The 20,834-nt window shown below is 55.7% G+C and overlaps 10 protein-coding genes across 10 annotated transcripts; 3 read left to right on the top strand and 7 right to left on the bottom strand.

The window, feature by feature from the left end:
* Position 1: 1 nt before the first annotated feature.
* On the bottom strand, positions 2-1,456 carry BDY17DRAFT_288586 (uncharacterized protein). The gene is made up of 2 exons (XM_033732212.1): positions 1,139-1,456; positions 2-1,083 (listed from the first exon to the last, which is right to left on the bottom strand). The coding sequence occupies exons 1-2, from the start codon at positions 1,194-1,196 to the stop codon at positions 164-166; spliced, it is 978 nt and encodes a 325-aa protein (XP_033593809.1). The 5' UTR covers positions 1,197-1,456; the 3' UTR covers positions 2-163.
* Positions 1,457-1,536: 80 nt separating this feature from the next.
* BDY17DRAFT_288585 (uncharacterized protein) lies at positions 1,537-2,832 on the top strand. The gene is made up of 2 exons (XM_033732211.1): positions 1,537-1,992; positions 2,046-2,832. Exons 1-2 carry the CDS (start codon positions 1,588-1,590, stop codon positions 2,622-2,624), a joined length of 984 nt encoding a protein of 327 aa, XP_033593808.1. The 5' UTR covers positions 1,537-1,587; the 3' UTR covers positions 2,625-2,832.
* On the top strand, positions 2,811-3,470 carry BDY17DRAFT_288583 (uncharacterized protein). The gene is made up of 2 exons (XM_033732210.1): positions 2,811-3,096; positions 3,160-3,470. The coding sequence occupies exons 1-2, from the start codon at positions 2,879-2,881 to the stop codon at positions 3,371-3,373; spliced, it is 432 nt and encodes a 143-aa protein (XP_033593807.1). The 5' UTR covers positions 2,811-2,878; the 3' UTR covers positions 3,374-3,470.
* On the bottom strand, positions 3,471-5,331 carry BDY17DRAFT_288581 (Gti1/Pac2 family-domain-containing protein). Its single transcript, XM_033732209.1, has one exon. It carries the CDS (start codon positions 5,072-5,074, stop codon positions 3,749-3,751), a length of 1,326 nt encoding a protein of 441 aa, XP_033593806.1. The 5' UTR covers positions 5,075-5,331; the 3' UTR covers positions 3,471-3,748.
* A 958-nt stretch (positions 5,332-6,289) lies between these two features.
* Positions 6,290-8,026, bottom strand: BDY17DRAFT_243677 (uncharacterized protein; the record flags this gene model as incomplete). The annotated part of the gene is made up of 3 exons (XM_033730456.1): positions 6,290-6,945; positions 6,995-7,479; positions 7,530-8,026. The coding sequence occupies 3 exons, from the start codon at positions 8,024-8,026 to the stop codon at positions 6,290-6,292; spliced, it is 1,638 nt and encodes a 545-aa protein (XP_033593805.1).
* Positions 8,027-8,083: 57 nt separating this feature from the next.
* BDY17DRAFT_6504 (uncharacterized protein) lies at positions 8,084-10,547 on the bottom strand. The gene is made up of 7 exons (XM_033738579.1): positions 10,210-10,547; positions 10,076-10,158; positions 9,994-10,012; positions 9,897-9,945; positions 8,526-9,846; positions 8,463-8,475; positions 8,084-8,319 (listed from the first exon to the last, which is right to left on the bottom strand). Exons 1-7 carry the CDS (start codon positions 10,332-10,334, stop codon positions 8,229-8,231), a joined length of 1,701 nt encoding a protein of 566 aa, XP_033593804.1. The 5' UTR covers positions 10,335-10,547; the 3' UTR covers positions 8,084-8,228.
* A 720-nt stretch (positions 10,548-11,267) lies between these two features.
* Positions 11,268-12,023, top strand: BDY17DRAFT_319791 (uncharacterized protein; the record flags this gene model as incomplete). The annotated part of the gene is made up of 1 exon (XM_033736337.1): positions 11,268-12,023. One exon carries the CDS (start codon positions 11,268-11,270, stop codon positions 12,021-12,023), a length of 756 nt encoding a protein of 251 aa, XP_033593803.1.
* Positions 12,024-12,485: 462 nt separating this feature from the next.
* BDY17DRAFT_6724 (uncharacterized protein) lies at positions 12,486-15,045 on the bottom strand. Its single transcript, XM_033738593.1, has 2 exons — positions 14,276-15,045; positions 12,486-14,222 (listed from the first exon to the last, which is right to left on the bottom strand). The coding sequence occupies exons 1-2, from the start codon at positions 14,657-14,659 to the stop codon at positions 12,621-12,623; spliced, it is 1,986 nt and encodes a 661-aa protein (XP_033593802.1). The 5' UTR covers positions 14,660-15,045; the 3' UTR covers positions 12,486-12,620.
* BDY17DRAFT_288560 (uncharacterized protein) lies at positions 15,006-16,583 on the bottom strand. Its single transcript, XM_033732208.1, has 6 exons — positions 15,865-16,583; positions 15,695-15,798; positions 15,557-15,638; positions 15,490-15,506; positions 15,297-15,419; positions 15,006-15,243 (listed from the first exon to the last, which is right to left on the bottom strand). Exons 1-6 carry the CDS (start codon positions 16,337-16,339, stop codon positions 15,172-15,174), a joined length of 873 nt encoding a protein of 290 aa, XP_033593801.1. The 5' UTR covers positions 16,340-16,583; the 3' UTR covers positions 15,006-15,171.
* BDY17DRAFT_243734 (uncharacterized protein) lies at positions 16,574-19,903 on the bottom strand (the record flags this gene model as incomplete). Its single annotated transcript, XM_033730462.1, has 1 exon — positions 16,574-19,903. The coding sequence occupies one exon, from the start codon at positions 19,901-19,903 to the stop codon at positions 16,574-16,576; it is 3,330 nt and encodes a 1,109-aa protein (XP_033593800.1).
* Positions 19,904-20,834: the final 931 nt, after the last annotated feature.

Here is a 20,834-nt window from a genome sequence, read left to right as displayed (position 1 = left end):
GGTGGACAGTAGATATTCATCGGAACCGGGTGTTTGATCAGATACTTAGATACACAGTTGTAACACACCCCTTCACTCTTGACACTGATTCTTGCTCCGGACGCCGCGCTAAAAACAACAAAGCATTCAATACACCCAAGTACCACCCGCAGTAATCAGCTAATCATGACACTGGCGCACCAAGCTGCGCTCTCAAAGCAATAAGCTGGTTCCGCGATTGCTCATCGAGTGAATAGATCTGGTCGCGAGTCATGCTGAGAACCTGCTGGATCAGCTGCTGCTGTTGCGACTGATCCTGCTGTGGTGGGGCTTGGTACGCCTGCTGCTGTTGTGGAGGAGGTTGATAGACGGGTTGCTGGGGAGGCGTAGGCGCGTATCCTGGGTGCTGCATTGCTTGGTACGGTGGGACTGGAGCGCCGTATGGATTTGGAGGAGGGGCTTGGCCGTAGGCGGGTGCTTGTGCATATTGCGGCGCGTGTTGTGGTTGTGGGGGCTGCTGTGGTTGTTGCTGGAGGAGGGAGCCCACAATGTTCGCGTCTACCAATCCCAGCAGCATCAAAGCCTGGAAGATGGCGAAGCCCAGCTGTGGCGCCTGCTGCAGAATGGCCGTGGCCTTTTGCGGTTCGGTGGCAACGAGGGTCTTCATTTGAGATATAATGTCCAGTAGTTGCGGGGGTGGGATGGCTGACAGCGTCTTGCTGATCGCATCTGGCGCGGTCAAGCCGAGCGGAGGGTCGACACCTTGCGGTAACGGAGGGAGATCCTGCGCTCCTCCGTTGGGCATCATCGGTAGCGGCTGTCCCATGTCGAAGTGTGCCGGCGGTGGTGCACGGTTGCTGCCATGTTGATCGTTCTGCCCTCCCTTGCCCCCGCTGTTATCATTGCTGTAGTCCACCTTCAAATTCCGGCCCATGATCTCGAAGTTGTTCAAGTTGCGCACCGCCGCCGCCGCCTGATCCACATCCGGATATTCCAGAAAGCCAAAGCCCTTCGGCTTGCCAGTCTCCTTGTCGTATACCAGGCGGAAGTTGATTACGGTGCCGGCGCGGCCAAAGATTTCGCAGATCTGTTCTTCGCTAACGCCTGAAGACGATGAATTAGCTGGCGAAGGTGGGAGTGCGTGCAGTTATTGTCATACCATATGGGATGTTTCCGATGAAGACCACTCTTCCCCCCTTCTCGCGTGCTTGCGCCATCCTGCTGTCGACCGCGCGTAGCGATGTTTGCTGGATCTGATGGTGTAATGTCGGGGAGATATAGTGGGCGGGGACAGGCGACTGGGGACTTTGAGGGCGTGGTACGAGGCTGGAAAGAGAGGTCCCGATCAAGCGCAATGTTCTCTTCAGTGCGGGCGGTCAATGATGTTTTCACTTGTCTTGGTGTATTGAGAAGATGTGTCTGCTTGTCTGAACGTGAAATTGAAGAAAGGCACGGCAGCTGCAGGGCACCTTACTAAGCAGTCCGTGCCTGGTGATTGGCTCGTTCCGCGAATAGCAAATCGAGGTGGATTTCGCTTCTTCATTACGAGCTTCAATTCGAAACATCATCCACACGTGCTCTCACACCCCATCCCAGGATTCATCCACAATGAGTCGGAGTCTTCTACGGCTCCCCATACGCACAGTCCCTCGTGCTCCCCAAAAGGGAAACCAGTGGATTTGCCGGCGATGCCTCGCGACCGAAGCCGATGAATCTGCATCTATCCGTTTTCAACCTGCACCATTGAAGGAATCACGGCCCTCACCCACGCCATCACCGCATAACAATACCAACACCGACATCGCCTATCTCCGAAGACCGCTCCCGCACAAGATCCCCGTCCAATACCTCCAGCACAGCACCACAGAGCACCTGCCGCCTAAGGAGCAAGAACAGAGAGATGAGGCAGAGGCACACAAGCCGATAGTCGGTGTGGTGGTGAGCGCGGGCAAGATGCAGAGGACGGTGAAGGTGCGCGTGCCGCGAATGGAATGGAATAAGCGCATTAAAAAGGTATGACGCTCTCCAAGACGACGCCCAAGGCTAAAGCTCTAACACCCGTCCAGCACTTCCGCAGCTACGTACGACTCCTTGTCCATGACCCGAACAGTTCGCTGGTGGAGGGAGACGTGGTATCATTGCACCGCCTTCGGGTTGCAGAACGCGTTCGCCATGTCGTGGCCTCCATCATTACCCCTTTTGGCATACCTGTGGAGGACCGTCCGCCCATCCCCACCCCCGATGAGCGACTCATTGCGTACAAAGAGAAGCGTTTCAACCGGCTGCATCGACGCAAGTTGCGCGCTAGCGCTGCTGCCGGCAGTGAAAAAGCCATGCGCAAGCTCCAAGATCTGGGCTTGGATCCGGGCGAAGTCGTCAAGCCGGTGAAAGGCAGTGGTGCAGAGAGGCAGCCTGAGGATCAGACAAAGGCACAGGCCAAAAGTCCGGTCAACGAGCGTGCTCAGCGGAATAAAGGACGGGAAATGAAGTTGAAGCAGCAGGCGGAGGCCAATATTCTTGAGGCGAAAGAGAAAGGCGAACGGTTGAACAAGAAGGGGATTGTGACTGGATCGAGTCTGCCAACTCAGGGCCCTCTGACCGATCCTCCCACCAGCAGGGCAGGACAGAAGGGTGCAAGAAAGTGAGGCTATGTAGCATTATATCAAGCATTGAGCGATGTTTCTATCCGCCACTGCAGAAACCGCGATGTCATTCCTCGTTCCTTGAAATATAGTCCCTTGGCGGCCAAACACGCTGCACGTCTCATTGGCCGCCGCAGCTGAAGCTCGCGCATGCGACACACACGCATTCACTGCCCACTTGCTGCGCCCCCAACAACGAAACAAAACCACCACACGACCGCAGTCCGCCCTCTCTCCCCCCAACACCCACACGCACCATGTCGCGCCTCACCAATCTCGTCCCCCTGCTCGCGCTCCTCCTCGTCCTCGGCGGCGCCGCCTACATCGGCTACCAAATCTACCTCTGGTCCACCCAGTTGTCGGAAAGAGGGAAGAAGTCGCTGGAGAAGAAGGACATCACTTTCACCAAAGACGGCGGACTGAAAGTGGGAGTGAAGGAGATGAAGGGCGAGACGTACGAGGACAAGACGCAGAAGTGAGTGCCAGAGTTCGGGAGACGGGAGTATACTAGAAAGCCTGATCGCTGACTACCTTACAGTGTGCTTGTGAATGTGTGGACTACATCGTCGGAATCAAGGCACTCCGCTTCGCGCACGAACTCGTCGCAGTCTACCGCGCGGCCAGGCGCAGCGCATACCCCCTCGACGCAATCCGTGAGCGGAGCGAGACCGAGCCCCTCTCACACCCCGTCCGCTCGATCAGTAGCGCAGCCCGCGGCTCGGGATGATGCAGTGCCCGGAGGGTGGTCGTGAGATATGGATGATGGAGAGCGAGATGACATGGCTACCTACACGAAACGCAGGACGAGCGGGAATGCAATCATGACGGGATACGATCCAAGCTAGCTTTAGTCTTGCGTATGGAGTAAGGCAGCAACATGTGACTCTGTACAAATACTCAATCTCTCGACACCCCCACCCCGATATAACCCCGCGAGTCGTTAATCATGTATTTGTCTCTCTCTTTCTCTACAGCAGCCCACAGCGCCGTACTAGTCTCTTGGAAACCCTACCCCGGAAGAAGCATTGTAAAGTAGCAAACGCCTTGGTATCATAGAAGCAGCAAACAGGCCGTAAAAGTGTTCGATAAAGCAGGAAAAGTCCAATCGTCCACAGTGTCGATAACTACTAGTTGTACTTGAACGTCGACTTGTCCAGATTTCGCAGCGCTTGCACGTCCCTGTTGGCCTCGAATCCGAGCTTGTAAATGGGAATGTCTTGTGGGGTCGAGGTGTTTTGAGGGCTCTTGCTGCTCGTGCGAGGCGGTGGCTGCCCGTTCTCCCCGCTGTTGAGCATCGCCGATATGCTGGGAATGGTCTGGCCGGATGTCGCAGGCCCCGATGCGCCCGCCTGGGCTTGCGGACTGCTCGTCGATGGCCCGTCTTCGGGTTTGGCTTGCGATGGCGGCCTCTCGTTGCGATTCTCTGTTCGTGCGGAATTCGATTCCTCCGGAGCGCCTGGGGCCGGCGCTTTCGTCTCGTACGTGGGTGCAGGAGGTGGTGGAGGGTATGTCGCATTTGGGGGAGGTGGAGCGTGGTAGGGAGGGTAGCCGGTTGGGTAGGGATAGCCGTTGTGATAGCCTGATTGCGGCGGCATGGGTGCTCCGTATTGGGGAGGGGGCGGAGGAAGACCGTTATTGCTTAGTGGAGGAGGCGCCCTGTCGAAGGCCGTCATCGACGGTGGTTGTCCGTAGCCCGGCGCTGGGTAGTGCATATTTGGTGGAGGTCCTTGTCCGGCATACGGTGGATGTTGGTAGTACGGAGAGTACTGTGTATGCGGCGGTGGAGTGTGCATGGGACTCGGAGGGTAGCCACCTGGGCCCGGGCCATAAGAATACGGCGGTGTGCGGCCATAGGGTGGAGCTTGGTGCGGGGCATGTGTATAACCAGGGGAGCTCATGGGCCCTCGAGTGACGGCGGGGATGCTGCTCTGTTCGTGAACGGTCGACTCGGGGTACATGCCCTTCTCTGGCCTGATATGCCGGAGTTGCGGGTCGGCCGAAGGCGCCATGAGGCTGTTGGCGTTGGAGCGCGAGAGGTAGCTGATGAGATGGAGGTGTTGGCCGTTGTTGGTGGTGATGGAGAAGGACTGCTTCATCAAGCCGTCTGCTTTGTATCGATATCCATCCGGTCCGCCATCGGAGTCTGCCTCGTTGCCGGCCACGCCATCGCGGTTCGCGCTCTTCTCCATCCCTCCACCGCCCCGCTTGCCCTCCATTTCACGGTAGGTGAGGAAGCTGCCTGCCACTCGGCTTGCGCTCCAGGACTTACCATCTGTCCATCTTCGCATGCCAGCCTCTCGCTCGTCCCACACAAAGACCGAGCCGGAGGTGATTGACTGTCGTTCCTTCTCTGATAGTCTGCGCTGCACGCGCGGTAGCAGGCCAATGCGACATGCCTCGAACAGGATGATGGCATCCGTCGGCGTTCTCACGTGTCCACTATAGGTCTCCATTGGTGTCGGTGTTGTGCGGAAAAGGGAAGAAGGGTTGTGGCATGCGCCGTCAAGACTCGCTTGTCCGGGTCGCGCCTGCCAGGTGTGTGGGGCTCCTTCTCTCAAATCGATTGCGGCAGGTGCGTTCCGGGATCAGTCAGCATCCAGTGTTCACGTGCAGTTTTGGAGATGGAGCAGGCGGTCAATGTGGAGGACGTAGAACGGAGGAAGCAGACCAGCGCTGAAGATGACGAGTCGCCGGCGATGGTGGAAGGAAGTGGGCACGGAGCGGTTGTGACGGCGGCGGTCCCGTATCTGTAATTGGAGCGCCAAGGACGCCCAAGGACGCTAATTCTTAAGCTTACAACGGGTGGGGCACTCGCCGAACCTAATCACAGCTTCTGGCCGGCAGGATTTGCGCGTTCGCGAAGCAAACCGCTCATCAGTGCCGCATCACCATCTCCCGGCGACTGTGCCTAGCCTACATCACGACTTGGACGCCTCAAGGACACACTCGCTCTTAGGATCGGCTCGGCAGCCCTTGGGAACTTCTCCGCCATCCGATATTCGTCATCCGAGGGCTTGGACGTGCTTGGGAGAGCGAGGTGGTTGCCCTAACGGGAACAGCCCGACCTGGGCCTCTTTCAAGCTGGACGCCTCTTCTCTCCAGCTCGCAACGTGGCGCCAAGGCGAAGCCCCTGGCACTTCTCTTTGATCCACGAAGCCACGGCAATACGACCACGAGCCTCGGATCTCTTGCAACTGAGCGCGACGTTGGAATCATGACTTCCTTACAAACCATCGCCGAAGCGGCGGGCGCTCGCGGAACACCGACCACGCACGCGTCGTATCCAAAAGTGGGCCGCAAAGACGGTGGGATTTAGGTTAAGGTCGGAAATGTAAGGTTGCTTTTAAAGCTCAGCAAGTGAGGAACAAGCTTCGGCAAAACTTGCATGCAAGACACTCGCGTGATCGCCAAAGGAGGCAAAGAGCGACGGCCGCTTTACGAGCCTCGCAAGCTTATTACTCCACCGCCGCGGGGAGCCGGTAGCTAGCCACGGATTCCAAGTCGCCGTACCATACGTGTCGCAGTCTGCTTTCCGGCTGGCCATCGATCGAGTCATGTCAGAAGTCCGGGCGGGCGCAGTATTGCTTCATGTCGCTTCCTGGGACGACAAGAGTCGCCAAGCATTGGCATGTCTGTATCTATTCCTTGGCGATCAATCTCCCTCATTCTCACTCGCTGTCGACACTCAACCCTGCGAACTTGCTACCAATGCCGCTCACGTACCCTTCGTCGGAGTCCCAGAGCCTCTGGCCTTCACCATCTACCTTGACGTCGGTACTGTTTTTCAAGACGTCTTCAATGGCCCAAGAGACTCGCTCCGCAGCAATCCTTGCGCCCTCCAAGTTACCAGCGCCAGGTCCGAGTTGGAGCATGGCTAATTTACCGGTGAAGAACAGAGGCACATCTTCCGCCCAGGCCAAGTCTTCGTTAAGAGTTGGCAGTCCAGCAATTGATTTGATTGGGTGATTCGCAAGCAAAGGCTGCAACATTGGCATGCTTTCGACATCTGTCTTTGTTCCAGTGGCGAAGAAGATGTGGTCGAATTGAGGTAAGTCTGCGACTGGCGGCTCGGTCGCTATCGTCCAGCACTGTGACGATTCTTCAAAGCACTGCGTCTTCACGGTCGTATGGGTGTGCATAATCACCTTGCTGTCTTGAACATACTGTTTCAGCAGCTTGGAGGCTCTGCTCGTCATGCTACCACCGCCGCGAGCTTCCTTGATCATTTCGAATCTTTCGGCAAAGTCATCGGAAGTATAGAAGACGGATTGCTGTTGATTTCGAAACTTACTCATCCAGCAAAGATCCACGTCGAAAGGCTTCACTGCACGCGGGGTCAGCATGGCAGCATTGTCGGCATGAGTGTGCCTTACCTTTCAAATGCCCACGCATCAGCAAGTACACTTTGCCAACACCTCTTCGTATGCAAAGATCCGCAGCCTGGGCGCTCGTCAAGCCTCCACCAATGATGAGCACGTTTGTCGGCTTGCCACATCGGATCTTGGAAAGCAAGTCTTTGCTCAACAGCTTCGGAAGCGTGGCATCCGTGACATGCGTGGCCGATGCGGGAAGCTGTCCTGGTACGAAGGGGCTTGGAATGATGGGCTCGCCCGGCCCCAAGGCCAGAACCACAGTCCGGGCCAGATACTGGGCGGTATTTGTGCGGATGTGGAAGAGCGGGCGCTCATCACCCGGGGCCATTGTGTATTCGATTTCTCGCACCGTCCCTTGTTGGATGAGGCCATCTCCAAGCCTGTATTTACTGATGCAGGCCTCGCAGAAGTCCTCGAAGCATGAAGAGGATGGCGTGAAGTAGTCCTTGCGATCTCTCTCGTCAACCTCAACGGCTGACTTCGTCCTGAGATCGATTAGCATCCCGCAGCAGAACTTGCGAAATTATATCCATACGAGCCGCCGCGTTGATTCATCCGCCTTTTCTTCTTATGCTTACTGACTTCCTTCCCCACACATCCAACAATCTCCTCCATCTCATGCGACCGTCCGGCCTCATGACAAAAAGCAAGCAACGCATCCCGATCCGACGGATCAGGATGAAAGAACATCGGGCTCCTCAGATTCTTAATCTCCAACTTGCGGAAGAACGACTTCCACTTGGCAAGGAAGTCGTTGCCGTGCTCGTCTAAGACGAGAATCGACGGCCCATACTGGCACGGCTGGCAGTCTGATCCGGTCTTCACTTGTCCCGTTCGTTTGATTTTGATTGCCGCTTTGTTGGCGTGGCGCGACATCCACGAGTATCGCGCGTGTTCTTCGTCGGTGAAGAGGGCGGATGGGCGTCGTTCGCGCAGCCTTGCGGCTATAGCGAGGCCGCACGGTCCGGCTCCGACGATGATCACGTCGAAGATTTCTGCGGTGTCTGCATTCGTTGAAGGTGACGACGACATGATCAGGAGCTGTTAATTCAGTGTGTTCTTACAATGCACGGAGTAGTGGGCATCACAACTAAGGTAATGATGGGTGTCTTCTTGGATGCCGACCTTGATGGATCAACAACCTTAGTGGACACACGACCCGAGAAATAGGACAGGCCGCGGTAACAAGACTTGCTCACATTCAGCGTAAATACTCGTATATAATGTCGAGACTTTACCGAAGATCGAAACCTGGATACTCATTCTTCGTCTCGTGGGAGATCTCCTTGATGTACACCGGAATCCCGCCGGCGTAATTTAGCGGCCTGTGAGCTTGAGTCAGCATGTGAACGACTCACTTTGTAGACGGCTCGTATTCATCAAATTGGGCGCGAGCCATCGTCAAGATTGTGGGCTTTGGGTGGGAAGGTATGGCATCGATCAATGGACTCCTCAAGGTTAGACTTACTCAACTTTCTTGCCTGAGACGATGTTAGAACAGATCCTCACACATAGCAGACCGCATACTGACCTGGAATGTTACTTCCGTCATACCACGAATGCGTATGGCCTCTGACGCCGACCAAGCTCAGCTCCGTGACAGTCTGCTTCCAGCGAAGCTCCTCCTTCTTCTTCGGGTCGATACTTTTCAGACCATGGTCTTTCATATACTGCATCACATCCACGATCCAGTCACCCTGCAATTCGTTGCAAGAGGGTCCGTTGGAGAAGGCCGTGGGGCCCTGCGGACCATAGGTGAAGTAGAAGTTGGGGAAGCCCGTGGAGGTCATGCCGAGGTAGGTGTACACTCCGTCCTTCCACTTTCCATTCAAGAGCTCGCCATTCTTGCCTCTGATCTCGATTGCGTTCATGCCGCCTGTGATGCTGTCGAAACCGGTAGCTAGCGCCACAATGTCGAGCTCGTGAAAGGTGCCATCTTCTTGTCGGATGCCGTTTTTCTCGAACTTGACGATAGGGCTGCGTTTCATGTCGACGATGTGAACGTTGGGTTTGTTGAAGTTGTCGTAGTAGTCCTGCTCGAGGGACAGTCTCTTTCCGCCGAAGAGATGAGGCGGCTCTTTGGGTGCCAGGATTTCAGCGGTCTCGGGGTCTTCAACGCGCTCGTGAATTCGGTCTCGCCAGTAATCATACCCAATGCGGTTCGCCTTAAAGTCTCGAGTCAGGTCTTTCGTGTTGTTCATAAGATATCTGAAGCCGCCCATGTTCCACAGCATGTCGAAAAGCTCCTTCCTTTGCTCCGGGGTATAGTCAAACATCGACTCGTCCCGGAACTGGTAGAGAAACCCGTTGTAATTGACCCAGCGTTGATCAAAGAGCTCCGGGTAGCGCTCCTTGTCAACGTCTTGCTGCTCCTTGGTGAGGTATTTGATGTTCATGGGGCATGCGTAATTCGGCGTCCTCTGGAAGATCTTTAGCGATCCGTTCTCACCAACATGCCTGCCCCAATTCTGGGCAATTTGGACACCCGTCGCTCCAGTTCCGATCACGGCGACCTTCTTGCCTCGCACGTCAACATCGTCCTTAGGCCAGAAGGAGGAATGACACATAAAACCCTCAAAGTTCTCGTACCCTTCCCATTCCACCGGAAAGTAGCGTTTAGCTGCGAACCCGATACACGCGGCGAAGTGGCGAGCTTTGACCACGAGTCCAGTGTTGCATTTGAGCGTCCACATGCACTCTTCGTCATCCCATGTGGCTGTCTCTACGGCGGTGTCGAAATAGGTATCCTTCTTGATCCCGAGTTTCTTGTCGACGTGCTCAAAGTAGGCTCGCATGTCGTTGTGGTCGGGGTAATCGGAGTTCCAGTACCAATCCTCGTATACTTCGGGTATCTTGGATGAGGTCAGTCTCTAGTCGACTTCCAGTTAAGGGGTTCCATTACCGAATATGCATAGATCGGGTATTGCGAGTCAACTCGGGCATCGGGGTATCTGCGGAGTTAGTTTGAACTTCAGCGCGGGAAGATGTGTGGCGGCAACCTGTTCCATGCCCAAATTCCTAGAGAGCAATGCATCAGTCAACAGTAATGATTGAAAGTCGAGAAAGATGTCGAGTACTCACCTCCGAGTGCATCGCCGGCCTCGATGATCTTTGATTTGAAGCCGGCCTTTTGCAGCTTGTAATGGATGTAGACACCGGCAAAGCTACTGATATGTTAGTTTGGACGGTCGTTGGGTTCATAGGGTACCATCTACCCAGCGCCGACTACTACAGCATCGAGCGTCTCTGTTGGATGGACGCCATTCTGGGTGGCGGCTCCATTCTCTTGAGCGTTGGCTTTCGATTGGCCTTCGAATAGTTCGCGACGAAAGGCCGGCATATTGATGCAAATCCAAGATGGGAGAAGGAGTAGTAGGGGATATGAAGGATAAGAAAGAAAAGGGGAAGTTGAGACAATAGAGAAGTCAATGTTTGGTCGTGATGCGGGACACGGTGAAAGCGTGACGATTACGCCCAGTGCCTTATTACCGAGGATGGAGGGGTCAGGACCGCCGTTGCCGGACCACCATCATCCCATCTGCCTCTGAGTAGAGATTTGACAAATCGAGCCGGACGGAAGACGATGGTCGCTGCATCTGATTAATGGAACAACAGCATGTCATAGAGAACGGTGCTGCGACAAAGACATCGTCAGCCTGCCGACTTCACTGCGCTCCTGAGTGGAGAGGCGCGACAGTCACACGTGACCCTCGCCGGTGATGAAGTGGTGTTACTGATGATTATCAACGTACAGGTGATTTCTAGCTCACTCACTGACAGAAGAAAGACGAGACGCTAGAATATAATGAATCAGAAGAGGCACGAGAAGAATGTCACGACGAGCGGCCTGGATAGGTAGTCGGTTCTTCCTCGCACAGCCTGGCGGCAAGAGCGACCGGGCGCGATTACGACTTGGGGCAGGCGCGCGCCCCGCGTCCCCCGCCACACGCATTCAAGCCACCCGCCACCTCATCCACCCATCCAAGACTTCCGAGATGTTTGACAAGCCCCCCCAATTATTCCGCATCCTCGCCCTCCCGCACTCCTTTCGCTGTCATTCCTTACATCCATTAATTCTCCGACGACTCGCATTATTCTCCGGCGTCAGACAAGCAAGTCGACATTCCAGCTGCTCGCCCGCGTTTCACAGCCCGACGGACCTGTCAATCTGTTGATCGACAGCCACGCCCCGCCAACCACCTCGCCGCGAAAGCAACAGCACTACATGCCATTTGAGCCGCGCAACACCTCCCACGCCTCCTGAGCAGGCGCAATGCCCGTCCTCCCGCGTCTATCCAGACGAATCGCGACAACAACAGTCGCAGCAGCATCAACAGCAGCAGTCGACACCCGCCTTCTCGAAGCGCGGCAACCTCTCGCCCACGCAATCCACCGCACCGCGCAAACGCTCGCTACCAACGCCCGATCACTCCTACAACGACTCCCACACCTCTCGCTCCTCCGCCGCGACCAGAATTACTACGCATGCAAAGAACACTTCATCGAAGGCTGCTACGCCGGCCTCAACTCCGGCCCCTCCCCTGGCGCCATCGTCGGCATCGTGCTAGGCAGCATTGCCGGCTTCATCCTCATCCTATGGCTATTGTGGGTCATGAGCACTGGGCAACAAGTCATCACCGCAACAGCCTTAGAAGAAGACGTCGTAGTAACAACCAGAAGACGGTCTCGAAGTCGAGGCGGCGGGGGAAGTCGCGGAGGCGGAGGGGAGAGACGGAGTCAACGCTCCTCTTACCGCGAGCAGGAGATGAGACGCACGAGTCCGCGGCGAGATCGAGTAATACGGCAGGAGAGGATTGTGCGCGATATTCCGCCGCCGCGGCGGCCGCAGAGGGAGTCCAGCACATTTCGCGAGAGCGTGGTGATTGAGCAGAGCAGTCGCCAGCAGGATCGGAGGGTGGATGGCGATGATGTGGTCGAGGTGATTGAAGAGCATTCTTCTACTACCTCTGCCCCGGCGCCCACCTCACCGAGACGGAAGAGCGGCCGCAGAGGTTCAAGGTATTGGTAAGTGCTGTCCGATCGACTCGACGATTCCTGCATGTACTAACGTACCGGTTTTAGATGAGCTTTCCAATCAACCTTGCAACCTCCTTTTAGTACACGTGTTTAGAATTGTACAGTATACCGGACATAAGCGATGGCGCTACGGGCTCTTTGAAGGGGAAGGCGGACGGGAATGTCGGCGCAGCCGGGTTCGCGGTGTGCTGACATAGAGACGGCGAGGAGACCAGAGGATATATACCCCGGGGGAATATTGTGCAGACACTGTTATCGAAATCCGCTGCGCTGAGCGCATGACGCGTGCCAACTTGAACCTTTAGCTTCCAATACTTCATCGAGGATGTCGTTTCACTTCCTGCTTGCCTCGTAGCACACTCAAATCGACGCGGCGATCTCGGCCAACTTGCTTTTGTGCATCAGCAGTTCGTCCCAGATTCCGCTTTCCTCCTCACCGCCTCCCGAAGTCTCGCTCTCCAGGCGAAGCAAGCCTCGGAGAAAGCCAGTGACGCTGTCTCGAAGGCGCTTTGCCAGGTCGCTTTCGGGCTCTTCCAGGAGATCCACAAGCATGGCGGCGAGGGTGCGGAGTTTGGCCACCTGCATTACATTAGGTCTCCTTCCACCTGAACGCATGGACTCGACTTACAAAGTTGTCGGCGTTCGGCTCCACATTGACCGCCTCAACATTGCTCAGCGTTGCCAGGAGCTCACCGATCAAGCTTTTCGTCTCTTCGATCCGCGCAATTTCCTCGATAGCACGGCTCCTCCCACTGCCTGGATCTGCACCTTCCAGTTCACCGGCTTCGGACAGCGCCTGGAGTCGTTTCACGATGTATATGCGCGTCGACAGCGCAGAGGCATAGACGTTGTTCCTTTGTATTGCATGCTGCAAGCGTCTTCGTTGCTTCGCCGCCTCCTGATCATCGCTGGGCAACGATTCGCCTTGCAGAGACGAGGCCGGATCTCGCGGAAAGTGAGGCTGAGAGCCCATGCTCTGCCTACTGTTGGCCGCGCCGTTGCTACTCGAAAGACCATCTTGAAATTCCTCGCTATCACGCTGCGATAGACTCTGAACCGGCTCGTTGCACTTTTTCAAAGCCTCGAGGAGTAGTCCAGCTTGCCGCTCTCGCTCAGCCACGGAGTTCTTGCCCCAGGCCATGTCTATACTCGCAAGGGCATCGTAGGCGCGAAAACATTTCACATTCGCGTTGAATGCAGCTGTGAAGGGGAGGTAGCCCGCGGGCTGCGGCTCATTGTGGGTTGGGAAGACGCAAAAGTCGTCCACCTCGGCAGGAAGAGGTGGGTAAGGTTGGCTGGGGGTGGGTGGTGGTATGATGAGCTCATCAAAGTCCGCTCCAAGCTGTTGCATGCTCCTCACTGTGCTGAAGATCGTCCAAAACAAGCGTCGACTCATTTCTAGGGTGATGTTATCGATCTGCTGCCCTCTTGTGCCTTGGGCTTTGATGCCGTATGAGCCAAGTGCAGACGGCAACGAGCCCAGGATGGTGTATGACTGATCTTGCTCCTTGTGGAGACCGAGAGCGCGGAGGATGGTGAGACATTCGCCAAAATACAACCGCGACTGGCGCCATCTATGTGTATGGAGACCGGTAAGTCCAAGGAAGTAGCTCGTAGCAGCATCGTAAACGCTCAGGGTATCGCTGTCCAGGAAGCCCGGACCTCTCGCAACCAAGCAGACTTTCTGACATCGCGTGATGAGGTCGAGATCTTTTGGGAAGTTGGCATCTCTCCTGCGAGCCGTGAGGTGGAGACGAGGTTTTCTCGGGAAGGAAGACACCAATGCGGCGACCATGGAAGCGAGAAGAGAGAGGAATGCGGCATTCGAGAGGTCTTCTCTTCGCTTCCATGCTTCACGAAAGCTGGGTTCGTGCGGGAATGGGTAGAGAGGGTGGATGTAGGTGAAGAAGTCGTCGATCAAGGGGTTTAATTTGGAGATGGAACAAATCGACTCAGCAGATGGTTTGTGTGCATGTGATGATAGCGCTGCGAGTGCTTGTGCTGCATGAGTTGGGGAAGCCGGTGATGATTCCCGGTCAAAGAAGGACGGATCGGCGAAACTTTCGACTCGGGCGCGCTTGATGGCTTCGGCGTGTCGGTTCGGAGGTCCTCTGCGTCGTACCGGTCTTGACCACGTGCAGGGTATATTGAGGGCCGCACATGGGCGGCACGGTGGGCCGGTTTCGTCACACTATAAAAGTCACTTCTCGAACGATGCCATGCGTCATCACTGGATGAACATACCTTGACCTTCCGGATACTGCACCCATCACATGCTTTGCGGAGGCGAACGATTTTCTGACTCTGGTCGAGAGCGGCCTGCGGATCGGCTGTCGTCATCGAGGCATCATCTAGCTGCGGCTGAATGGCCAGCTGTGAGGCATGTTGAGCTGACTGCTGCGCGTCGAATGTGTTTTGCGGCGGTAGGTGATGTATGAAGGTATGCGTCGTAGTTGACGAGGGTGGTTGACCGTTGGCTGCTGACTCGACCTTGGGATAGGCGGACTGGTTCATGGCATTGAATTGAAATTGGCCTTGCGCATCCACGAGTTGCTGAGCACCGCTGGCGGTGGAATACAGGGTGTCGTAGTTCTGCTCCGCTGCAGGGTGCGGCGAGTATTGCGCCATCTGCTCGAGCCTCAGATCCTCATTCACCGTGAAGTGCTGAACGAAAGCGGTGAAGCAGAACCGTCCTGGCGATGGATCCTATACCTGCGAAGTCGTCGAAAGTAGACGCAATATCTACGACGAAGAGGACCGACACACGCTGAACGAAAGAAAGGCGGGATCAAGCGATTATGCAAAGGCTTCAGACGAGGTCCAAGGCGAGATGCGACTCGAAGGGCATCGCGATGCCGTGTCCAGCGTGTCAGCGAAGCCAAAGTGAGCAAGAGATGTGATTCAGGAGAGAATGAGGCTTCTCGAGTCGGTGGAAGTTCGGGCGTGTTAGGAGGAAGTGTGGTTAGAACAAGGATGAATACCTAGGTTTAAAGAGTGACTGGAGCGAGAGCTGCACGAGTGGGCTGGGGGGTTGGTTTAGGCTTTCGGCTCGGCTAGCTAGTCCGCACCAATTATAGCTCTTCGCTCCTGCCTCTCTGCAGCGCCACACCACACTCTGACATATGCACGCAGCGGCAAGATCATGGACCCGAATGATTCGAGAGAAATCCGCCGTCCAACTGGATTATTGCGCCATTGAGGTACCCTCCAGCCTGCACCAGTTAGTGAACATTCGAGGTGCGCAAGGGTACAGGTGAAGACCTACTCTGGACACCATGTATAACAAAGTCCCCGCAAGCTCGTCTTCATTCCCCATTCTCTGTTGGGGAACCAGCTCCCTCGGCATCACGCCATTCGTCGACTCAAACATCTTCGCCACCGGCACAGTCTGTCGAAATCTTCGTCAGTCTTTTGCCAGGATGGTGGAGGTGCGTGGCTTCTTGTAAGTCGACACTTACCATGTCTGATGGGAACCCTGGAACGAAGTTAGTCTCTTATCCACGCCGTGATCGAGGTCGTGCTTACAAGCAGGAGCAATGATGTTAGCACGTATGTCAAAGGGAACCAGAAAGGCACCCAGGTTCTTCGTCAGATGGTGTACGCCGGCCTGTATCAACCCAGTCAGCTTCGAACAGCATCAAGACCCAGTTGAATTGGCTCCACCTTTGATGCGCTGTAAATGAACGTGTCTGTAAATCGGGTCAACCCGCCAACGCTGCCGATCGTGATAATCTGGCTGTGCGGCTTGTCTTTAGCCCTTTGCTTGTCTGTACAGACGGGCCGTTAGCATTGGCATCTCCCAACGATGTTGAAATTGACCGTCAAACACTTACTTCCGGCATCCAGCAACTCGAGAAAGGCCATGGATGTCGTAAAGACGGAGGCCGTGTTGGTCTCCAGACAATCCTTCCACACGTCCGCAGATCGATAGTTGAAGTAATAGTCACGAATCTCGGAAAGTGTATTCTGCGCCGTCGGTTTGGGCCTCGCATCTGGCCGGCTGTCATAAGTCGTCATGCCCGCATTTGCTACAAGCACGTCAATGTAGCCGCTATCCTTGGTGATAAAGTCGACGGCTGCCTGGAGGTCTTCGCGAGATGTTACACTTCCCTGGATGGGGATGATGTTCCCGTTGCCCACGAGTTTTGCAGCCTCCTCGAGCTTCTCCCGACGTCGGCCGGTGATGTAGACCTTTGCTCCGTTAAGGGCGAGCGCCTTTGATATCATGAGTCCAAGGCCTGTGCCACCTCCGGTGACTACCACCACCAACCCCGCCACATCGCCCAGATAGTTGTAGTTTGCCGCCATGATGGTGAAATTTTGTTGGTGGTCGGGAAAACAAGTGTGTATTCGAGCAGATCAATTGTCGCAGTCGGTGGCCGGACGTGAGAAGGTGAGCGGGATGCGTGTGTGCTTACGAAGCCGGAGATGGACGTGGCCGTCCGGCGGAGATCAACCGTCCGTGCCCTGCAGAGGCGCTGTTGATGAGACATGGGCTTGGTGCATATCAATCGTCTTCTAAAGCTTTACGACAACACGCAACTACCTCCTCTTGCTCCCTTTCCCGCCCCGCCCGCCCTTACCGCCACCACCCTTCCCAGCCTTGCCCTTCTCTCCACCAGTGCCACCGCCCGACATCATGACTCTCACGCTCTTCACAGGAATAATGCCCACCACCTCCGCTTCCTTCCACGCCTTGATCAGCTCTCCCTCCCTCGGCCAAATCTTCTCCGTATCCCGGCTGTGCTGGTCGATCCTTTTGGGATCGGCCGCATCCTTGACCCACTTCCCGAGAATCTCACGCACCGCCTTGCCCTTCTTTTGCTGGCCAGGCTGCATCTTGGCTTTGTACTTGTACTTCGTCAAAGCAGACCACGGCGCGCAGATGGGGATGGCTTCGAGGATTTCGTCGCCGGGTAAGGGTGTGCCGACAAGCGCATCGAGCACCGTGAGAGACGCAGCTTCATGCTCGTCCAGTTCATCCACGCCTTCTTCGAGGTTCATGCGTCTGATTTCCTCAGCCTCAAGGCCTTCCTTTTGAGCTTTCTCGTGCTGGGCTCGCCGGCGTACACGCGCCTCTTCCACGGACTCTTTCTTTTCAGCCTTCTCCGCAGCTTCTGCCCGTCGCTTGTCATCGCCGGCTCGAGACCCGAGCAGTCTCATGGCCGCTTCTCGGTCTTCTTCGTCTTGCTCGGCGTACTTTGCAGCCGCTTTCTTCGTCTTGCCGCGCTTTCCACGGACGTGCTTCTGTGGCGTTGGCTTGACCGTTGATGCTGTGGATAGGGACGAGCGATCCGCTTCATGATGTGCTGCCGTAGCAGAGGTGTCGTTCGAAGAAGTATGCTTGGAGTGAGACTCTTCGTCCGAACTGTCTTCATCCGTATTCGACTCATTGTCCTCTTCGATGGGGGCGCTGTCGGTTGAAGGGTTGGGTTTGGGTGGTTTGACTGCACCATTCACTTGCAGCGGGTTTGCGCGAGGAGCATCATCGTCCTCGCCCTCGTCGCCATCGTCTTCATGGCCCCCTGTGGCATCGGGGAGATCGTCGTCCTCTGCTTCCCCTCTCTCAGCCGCAGCTCGCCCGAAATCGCCCTCCTCAAAGCTTTCAGGAGTTCGTGTAGCATCCGGGAACTCGTCAGAGCTGTCGTGTACTGCAGGAGGGCGCGGCGTAGCATCGAGAAAATCGTCATCCGAGCCTGCAGTATCACTTCCGTCTCCTTGGTTCGAGCTTTCCGCAATCGTTTCGGAGTCCGTCAGATCAGGCGTCTCTGGAAACACGTTGAGCAGTCTATGCTTCACATGCCGCGCCTTGCTCTCCTCACTGATCTGGAAAAGGACGGCAAATCCAAGTAGAAGCTGGGCGGGAGGTAGGAAGTTTTTCTTTCCCCGAACGACAAAAGAGCCCGGGGTGAGGAATTCTCCAGATGGCGCCGTCTTAGAGACCTGGTCGGCATTCACCCACCACGCGGAATACACGGCCTTGGTATCCCAGGCGCTTGAAGTGCACACGGCAAGATGGCCCCCTTGGCTTAAAGTTGAAGGAGGAATGGGGGCATCCGGTGTGCCGATCCGGTTCTTGATAATAACGGATGCCGCGCCGTTCAATTCGGCGTGGATGTAGACGTCGCCCTTTTTGAGATGTCTGCGGTATAGTATCTCGTTCTGCTGGGCATCTTTCCCCGCGAGCACGAGATACCCGTCGGAGGAGATGAAGTAGATGAACTTCTCAAACCACATCTGCTTCCTCACAGGGCGCAAGACGTCTTTCTCCTGCTTGAGCCCCTTCTTCAAGTCCGCCATGACTTTCTGCTCGGTGCTCTTCAGGGCTTTCTGCGACGCTTGAGCGGTCTTCTCCTGCTTGACAGCTGCAGATCGCTTCTGATCGTAGTACTGTCTTGCATTTGCCCATGCCGAAAGAGCAAGGTCAACGTCAATAGTCAAGCGCTTGTCAGGGCTTTTCTGCTTGGACTGCGCAGGCTGCTCGTCTTCGGTGTCGGATGCTTCGCTGTCCGTTTCATCGGCCATTTCATCCTCCTCTACAGCATCGACTTCTGACAGCAGGAGGGCGACGGTGTTTTCGTGGAGCTTCAACGGAAGGCTGATGGTCTGCGCAACAGGATTGCCTCGCGCTTGCTCGTTTGCAATCAGGCCTCCAATATCAACCCAATCCATGCCTTGAGCAATCAGCCCGTTCACAGCCGCCACCGCTTCCTCCACTCTCTCCACGTTCGCCTCGATAGCTTGCGCTTTGCGAATATTGAGCTCCTGGACTTGCTGCAGGCCGTCGAGCCGCTTCGCTTGTTCCTCTCGCGCGTGCTCAATCTTGCGCTTGGCGTTGTCTTCGCGCTCCTGCAATTTCGACTCCAGTTTCTGCCCTTCAAGAGAAGAGAAGAATTCGTCTGCAGTTTTGTTGAAGCCTTCGTACTCGAGGAAGGTGATGGAGGTGTCGGCTGCGAACTGCGCAGGCTTGAATGGGTGGAAGTCATCGTACGCCAGTCCTTCGCGGTCATCGCTGTCCGCCGTGGCTGCTTTGTCTTCCGCGCGTCGAGTTGGTCGTGCTATTATGTAGCCCTTTGCAGTTTCCTTGCTCGTAATCTCTTGTACTACCCTTTGGGCCTCCTGCAGAGCATTGAGTAACTTATCAAGTAGCTCGTCGCTCGCAACAACCAGCTCCGGCTGAAGAGTCTTGTCAAAATCTGACACAAACAATGCATGGTCGAGGAGAACTGGAGGGTATTCGGTTGTGGTCACGGCCAACGCTTTCCTCAGAGCATCTCCGCCTTTCTTCTTGACCTTCTTCCCCGGCTTCTGGGCCTCTTCCTTTTGCTTCTCGATCGCTCGTTGTAAGCCACCCTTGACTCTTTCTCTTGTGAGATCTGGCACGCCATCGTAGTTCTGCCGCTGCGATAGGTCGTACTTCAAGCCGACTCGGTATTGCTCATGTTCCGCTCCTTCGCTCACGTTCCGCAGCAGCGCTATGATTGCAAGCTCGGAGTCCGTGAGGATGATGTTGCCGCCGGCGTAGAATTCCAGAAAGAGGCGGTATTGTCCATCGCTGAACTGGATCTCAATCACGCGATCGGTGCCGATTTGTTGGACGGCGGTGACTCGCCGCGTTCGCAGGAATTTTCGTAACCTGCTCACAAAAGGACTGGGCGCGGCAGCAGTCGATCGTGCAAAGGCGGTGAGATGGCAGCGGAAGCCACTGTCAATGATCAACTGTTCCCTCCGCTCAGGTTTGGCGAACTTGATTAGGAAGACTCGAGAAGAGAGGTCGAAGATGTTCGAGCATCGCAGCGAGAGGAGGGAGTTGGAGAGTTCGTGGGCGATGACTTTGATGTCGAGGGAGGAGAATCGCTGTTTGGACGGCATTGCGCGTGTGGAAATGTCGCAGGAATCGATCAGCCTTCGACACTTCAAAGTATGCTGAAAGTACGAAACTGCCTGGATGCCGATGATGTAGTGAATTGAAGTCTGCGTGCACCACACAGACGTCAGAATGGCTGACTAATAGTACGCTCGGCCCACATGTGCACTGTACGGACAGCCTGATCCGTCCACATATATTCACTGCCGAGACAGCAGCGACTGTGTGAAACATATCACGATGGTCCAGCTGTGCGCTACCGGTATGCACTGACCACGTTCGAATTGATGAGGATCGCTCGAAGTGCGAACAGATGCGACGGAGTATACATGCAAGCCGCCAGCAAGGCTTCATACATTCGCAATGGGCGAAGCGTCGGATGATACTGCAGTGGCTGAGGTGAGGAGTCTTTGAGTGGCGAGCTCAGCCTGATGTAAGGTCAGCGTCGGCTACCGAGTGCCTCCAAGGGGGTTGTTTGGAACGTAGTGGCCGTAAAGCTGTTGTCGGGCGGTTGGGTGACGGGCTTGGTTGGAGTAAGGTCGCCGTAGCCGTTCGAACCCTTCCAGTGCCTCGCTTTGAGCTGTGTGAATCAAGTCGGAGCTACAAGCAAATCGTACCGTAGCGGCGGCCGTCGATCAGTGTACGGCCAACGAGCTCAGGACAGGTAGGAAACCTCAAGAAGAAGGTTGAATGATCTGTTCAGGTGATCTGGCCTAAGCCGGTATCACGATGCACCGCAGGAGCGGTGGCTGACGAGAAGAGTCTTCGAGCGATGGGCTGAGCTGATGTCAGGTCACCGTGGCCGTACAGCACTTCGCAAGACGTTGTCAAGTGTTTAGGCGATCTACTCGAAAGCAGAAAGCGGGTTGGGTGGTGAGGAGTCTTCGAGCGACAGGCCTGGTCAGGACAAGGTCATCGTGACCGTCTGAAACCTCG

The sequence above is a fragment of the Neohortaea acidophila genome, assembly GCF_010093505.1.
Source record: "Neohortaea acidophila strain CBS 113389 unplaced genomic scaffold BDY17scaffold_1, whole genome shotgun sequence".
Lineage (NCBI taxonomy): Eukaryota > Fungi > Ascomycota > Dothideomycetes > Mycosphaerellales > Teratosphaeriaceae > Neohortaea > Neohortaea acidophila.
The sequence above is the reverse complement of the archived record's forward strand: the minus strand, read 5'-3'. Positions and strand labels throughout refer to the sequence as shown.

Coding starts and splice junctions, on each gene's coding strand:
- BDY17DRAFT_288586 (XM_033732212.1), bottom strand. CDS start 1,196: ATGGCGCAAGCACGCGAGAAGGGGGGAAGAGTGGTCTTCATCGGAAAC. Junction 1,084..1,138: donor CATCGGAAACATCCCATATG/GTATGACAATAA, acceptor CATCGTCTTCAG/GCGTTAGCGAAGAACAGATC.
- BDY17DRAFT_288585 (XM_033732211.1), top strand. CDS start 1,588: ATGAGTCGGAGTCTTCTACGGCTCCCCATACGCACAGTCCCTCGTGCT. Junction 1,993..2,045: donor GGAATAAGCGCATTAAAAAG/GTATGACGCTCT, acceptor ACACCCGTCCAG/CACTTCCGCAGCTACGTACG.
- BDY17DRAFT_288583 (XM_033732210.1), top strand. CDS start 2,879: ATGTCGCGCCTCACCAATCTCGTCCCCCTGCTCGCGCTCCTCCTCGTC. Junction 3,097..3,159: donor TACGAGGACAAGACGCAGAA/GTGAGTGCCAGA, acceptor ACTACCTTACAG/TGTGCTTGTGAATGTGTGGA.
- BDY17DRAFT_288581 (XM_033732209.1), bottom strand. CDS start 5,074: ATGGAGACCTATAGTGGACACGTGAGAACGCCGACGGATGCCATCATC.
- BDY17DRAFT_6504 (XM_033738579.1), bottom strand. CDS start 10,334: ATGCCGGCCTTTCGTCGCGAACTATTCGAAGGCCAATCGAAAGCCAAC. Junction 10,159..10,209: donor GCTGTAGTAGTCGGCGCTGG/GTAGATGGTACC, acceptor ACATATCAGTAG/CTTTGCCGGTGTCTACATCC. Junction 9,847..9,896: donor ACCCGATCTATGCATATTCG/GTAATGGAACCC, acceptor ACCTCATCCAAG/ATACCCGAAGTATACGAGGA.
- BDY17DRAFT_6724 (XM_033738593.1), bottom strand. CDS start 14,659: ATGGCGCAATACTCGCCGCACCCTGCAGCGGAGCAGAACTACGACACC. Junction 14,223..14,275: donor GCAGTATCCGGAAGGTCAAG/GTATGTTCATCC, acceptor TGACTTTTATAG/TGTGACGAAACCGGCCCACC.
- BDY17DRAFT_288560 (XM_033732208.1), bottom strand. CDS start 16,339: ATGGCGGCAAACTACAACTATCTGGGCGATGTGGCGGGGTTGGTGGTG. Junction 15,799..15,864: donor CGAGTTGCTGGATGCCGGAA/GTAAGTGTTTGA, acceptor CCGTCTGTACAG/ACAAGCAAAGGGCTAAAGAC. Junction 15,244..15,296: donor TGTTATACATGGTGTCCAGA/GTAGGTCTTCAC, acceptor TAACTGGTGCAG/GCTGGAGGGTACCTCAATGG.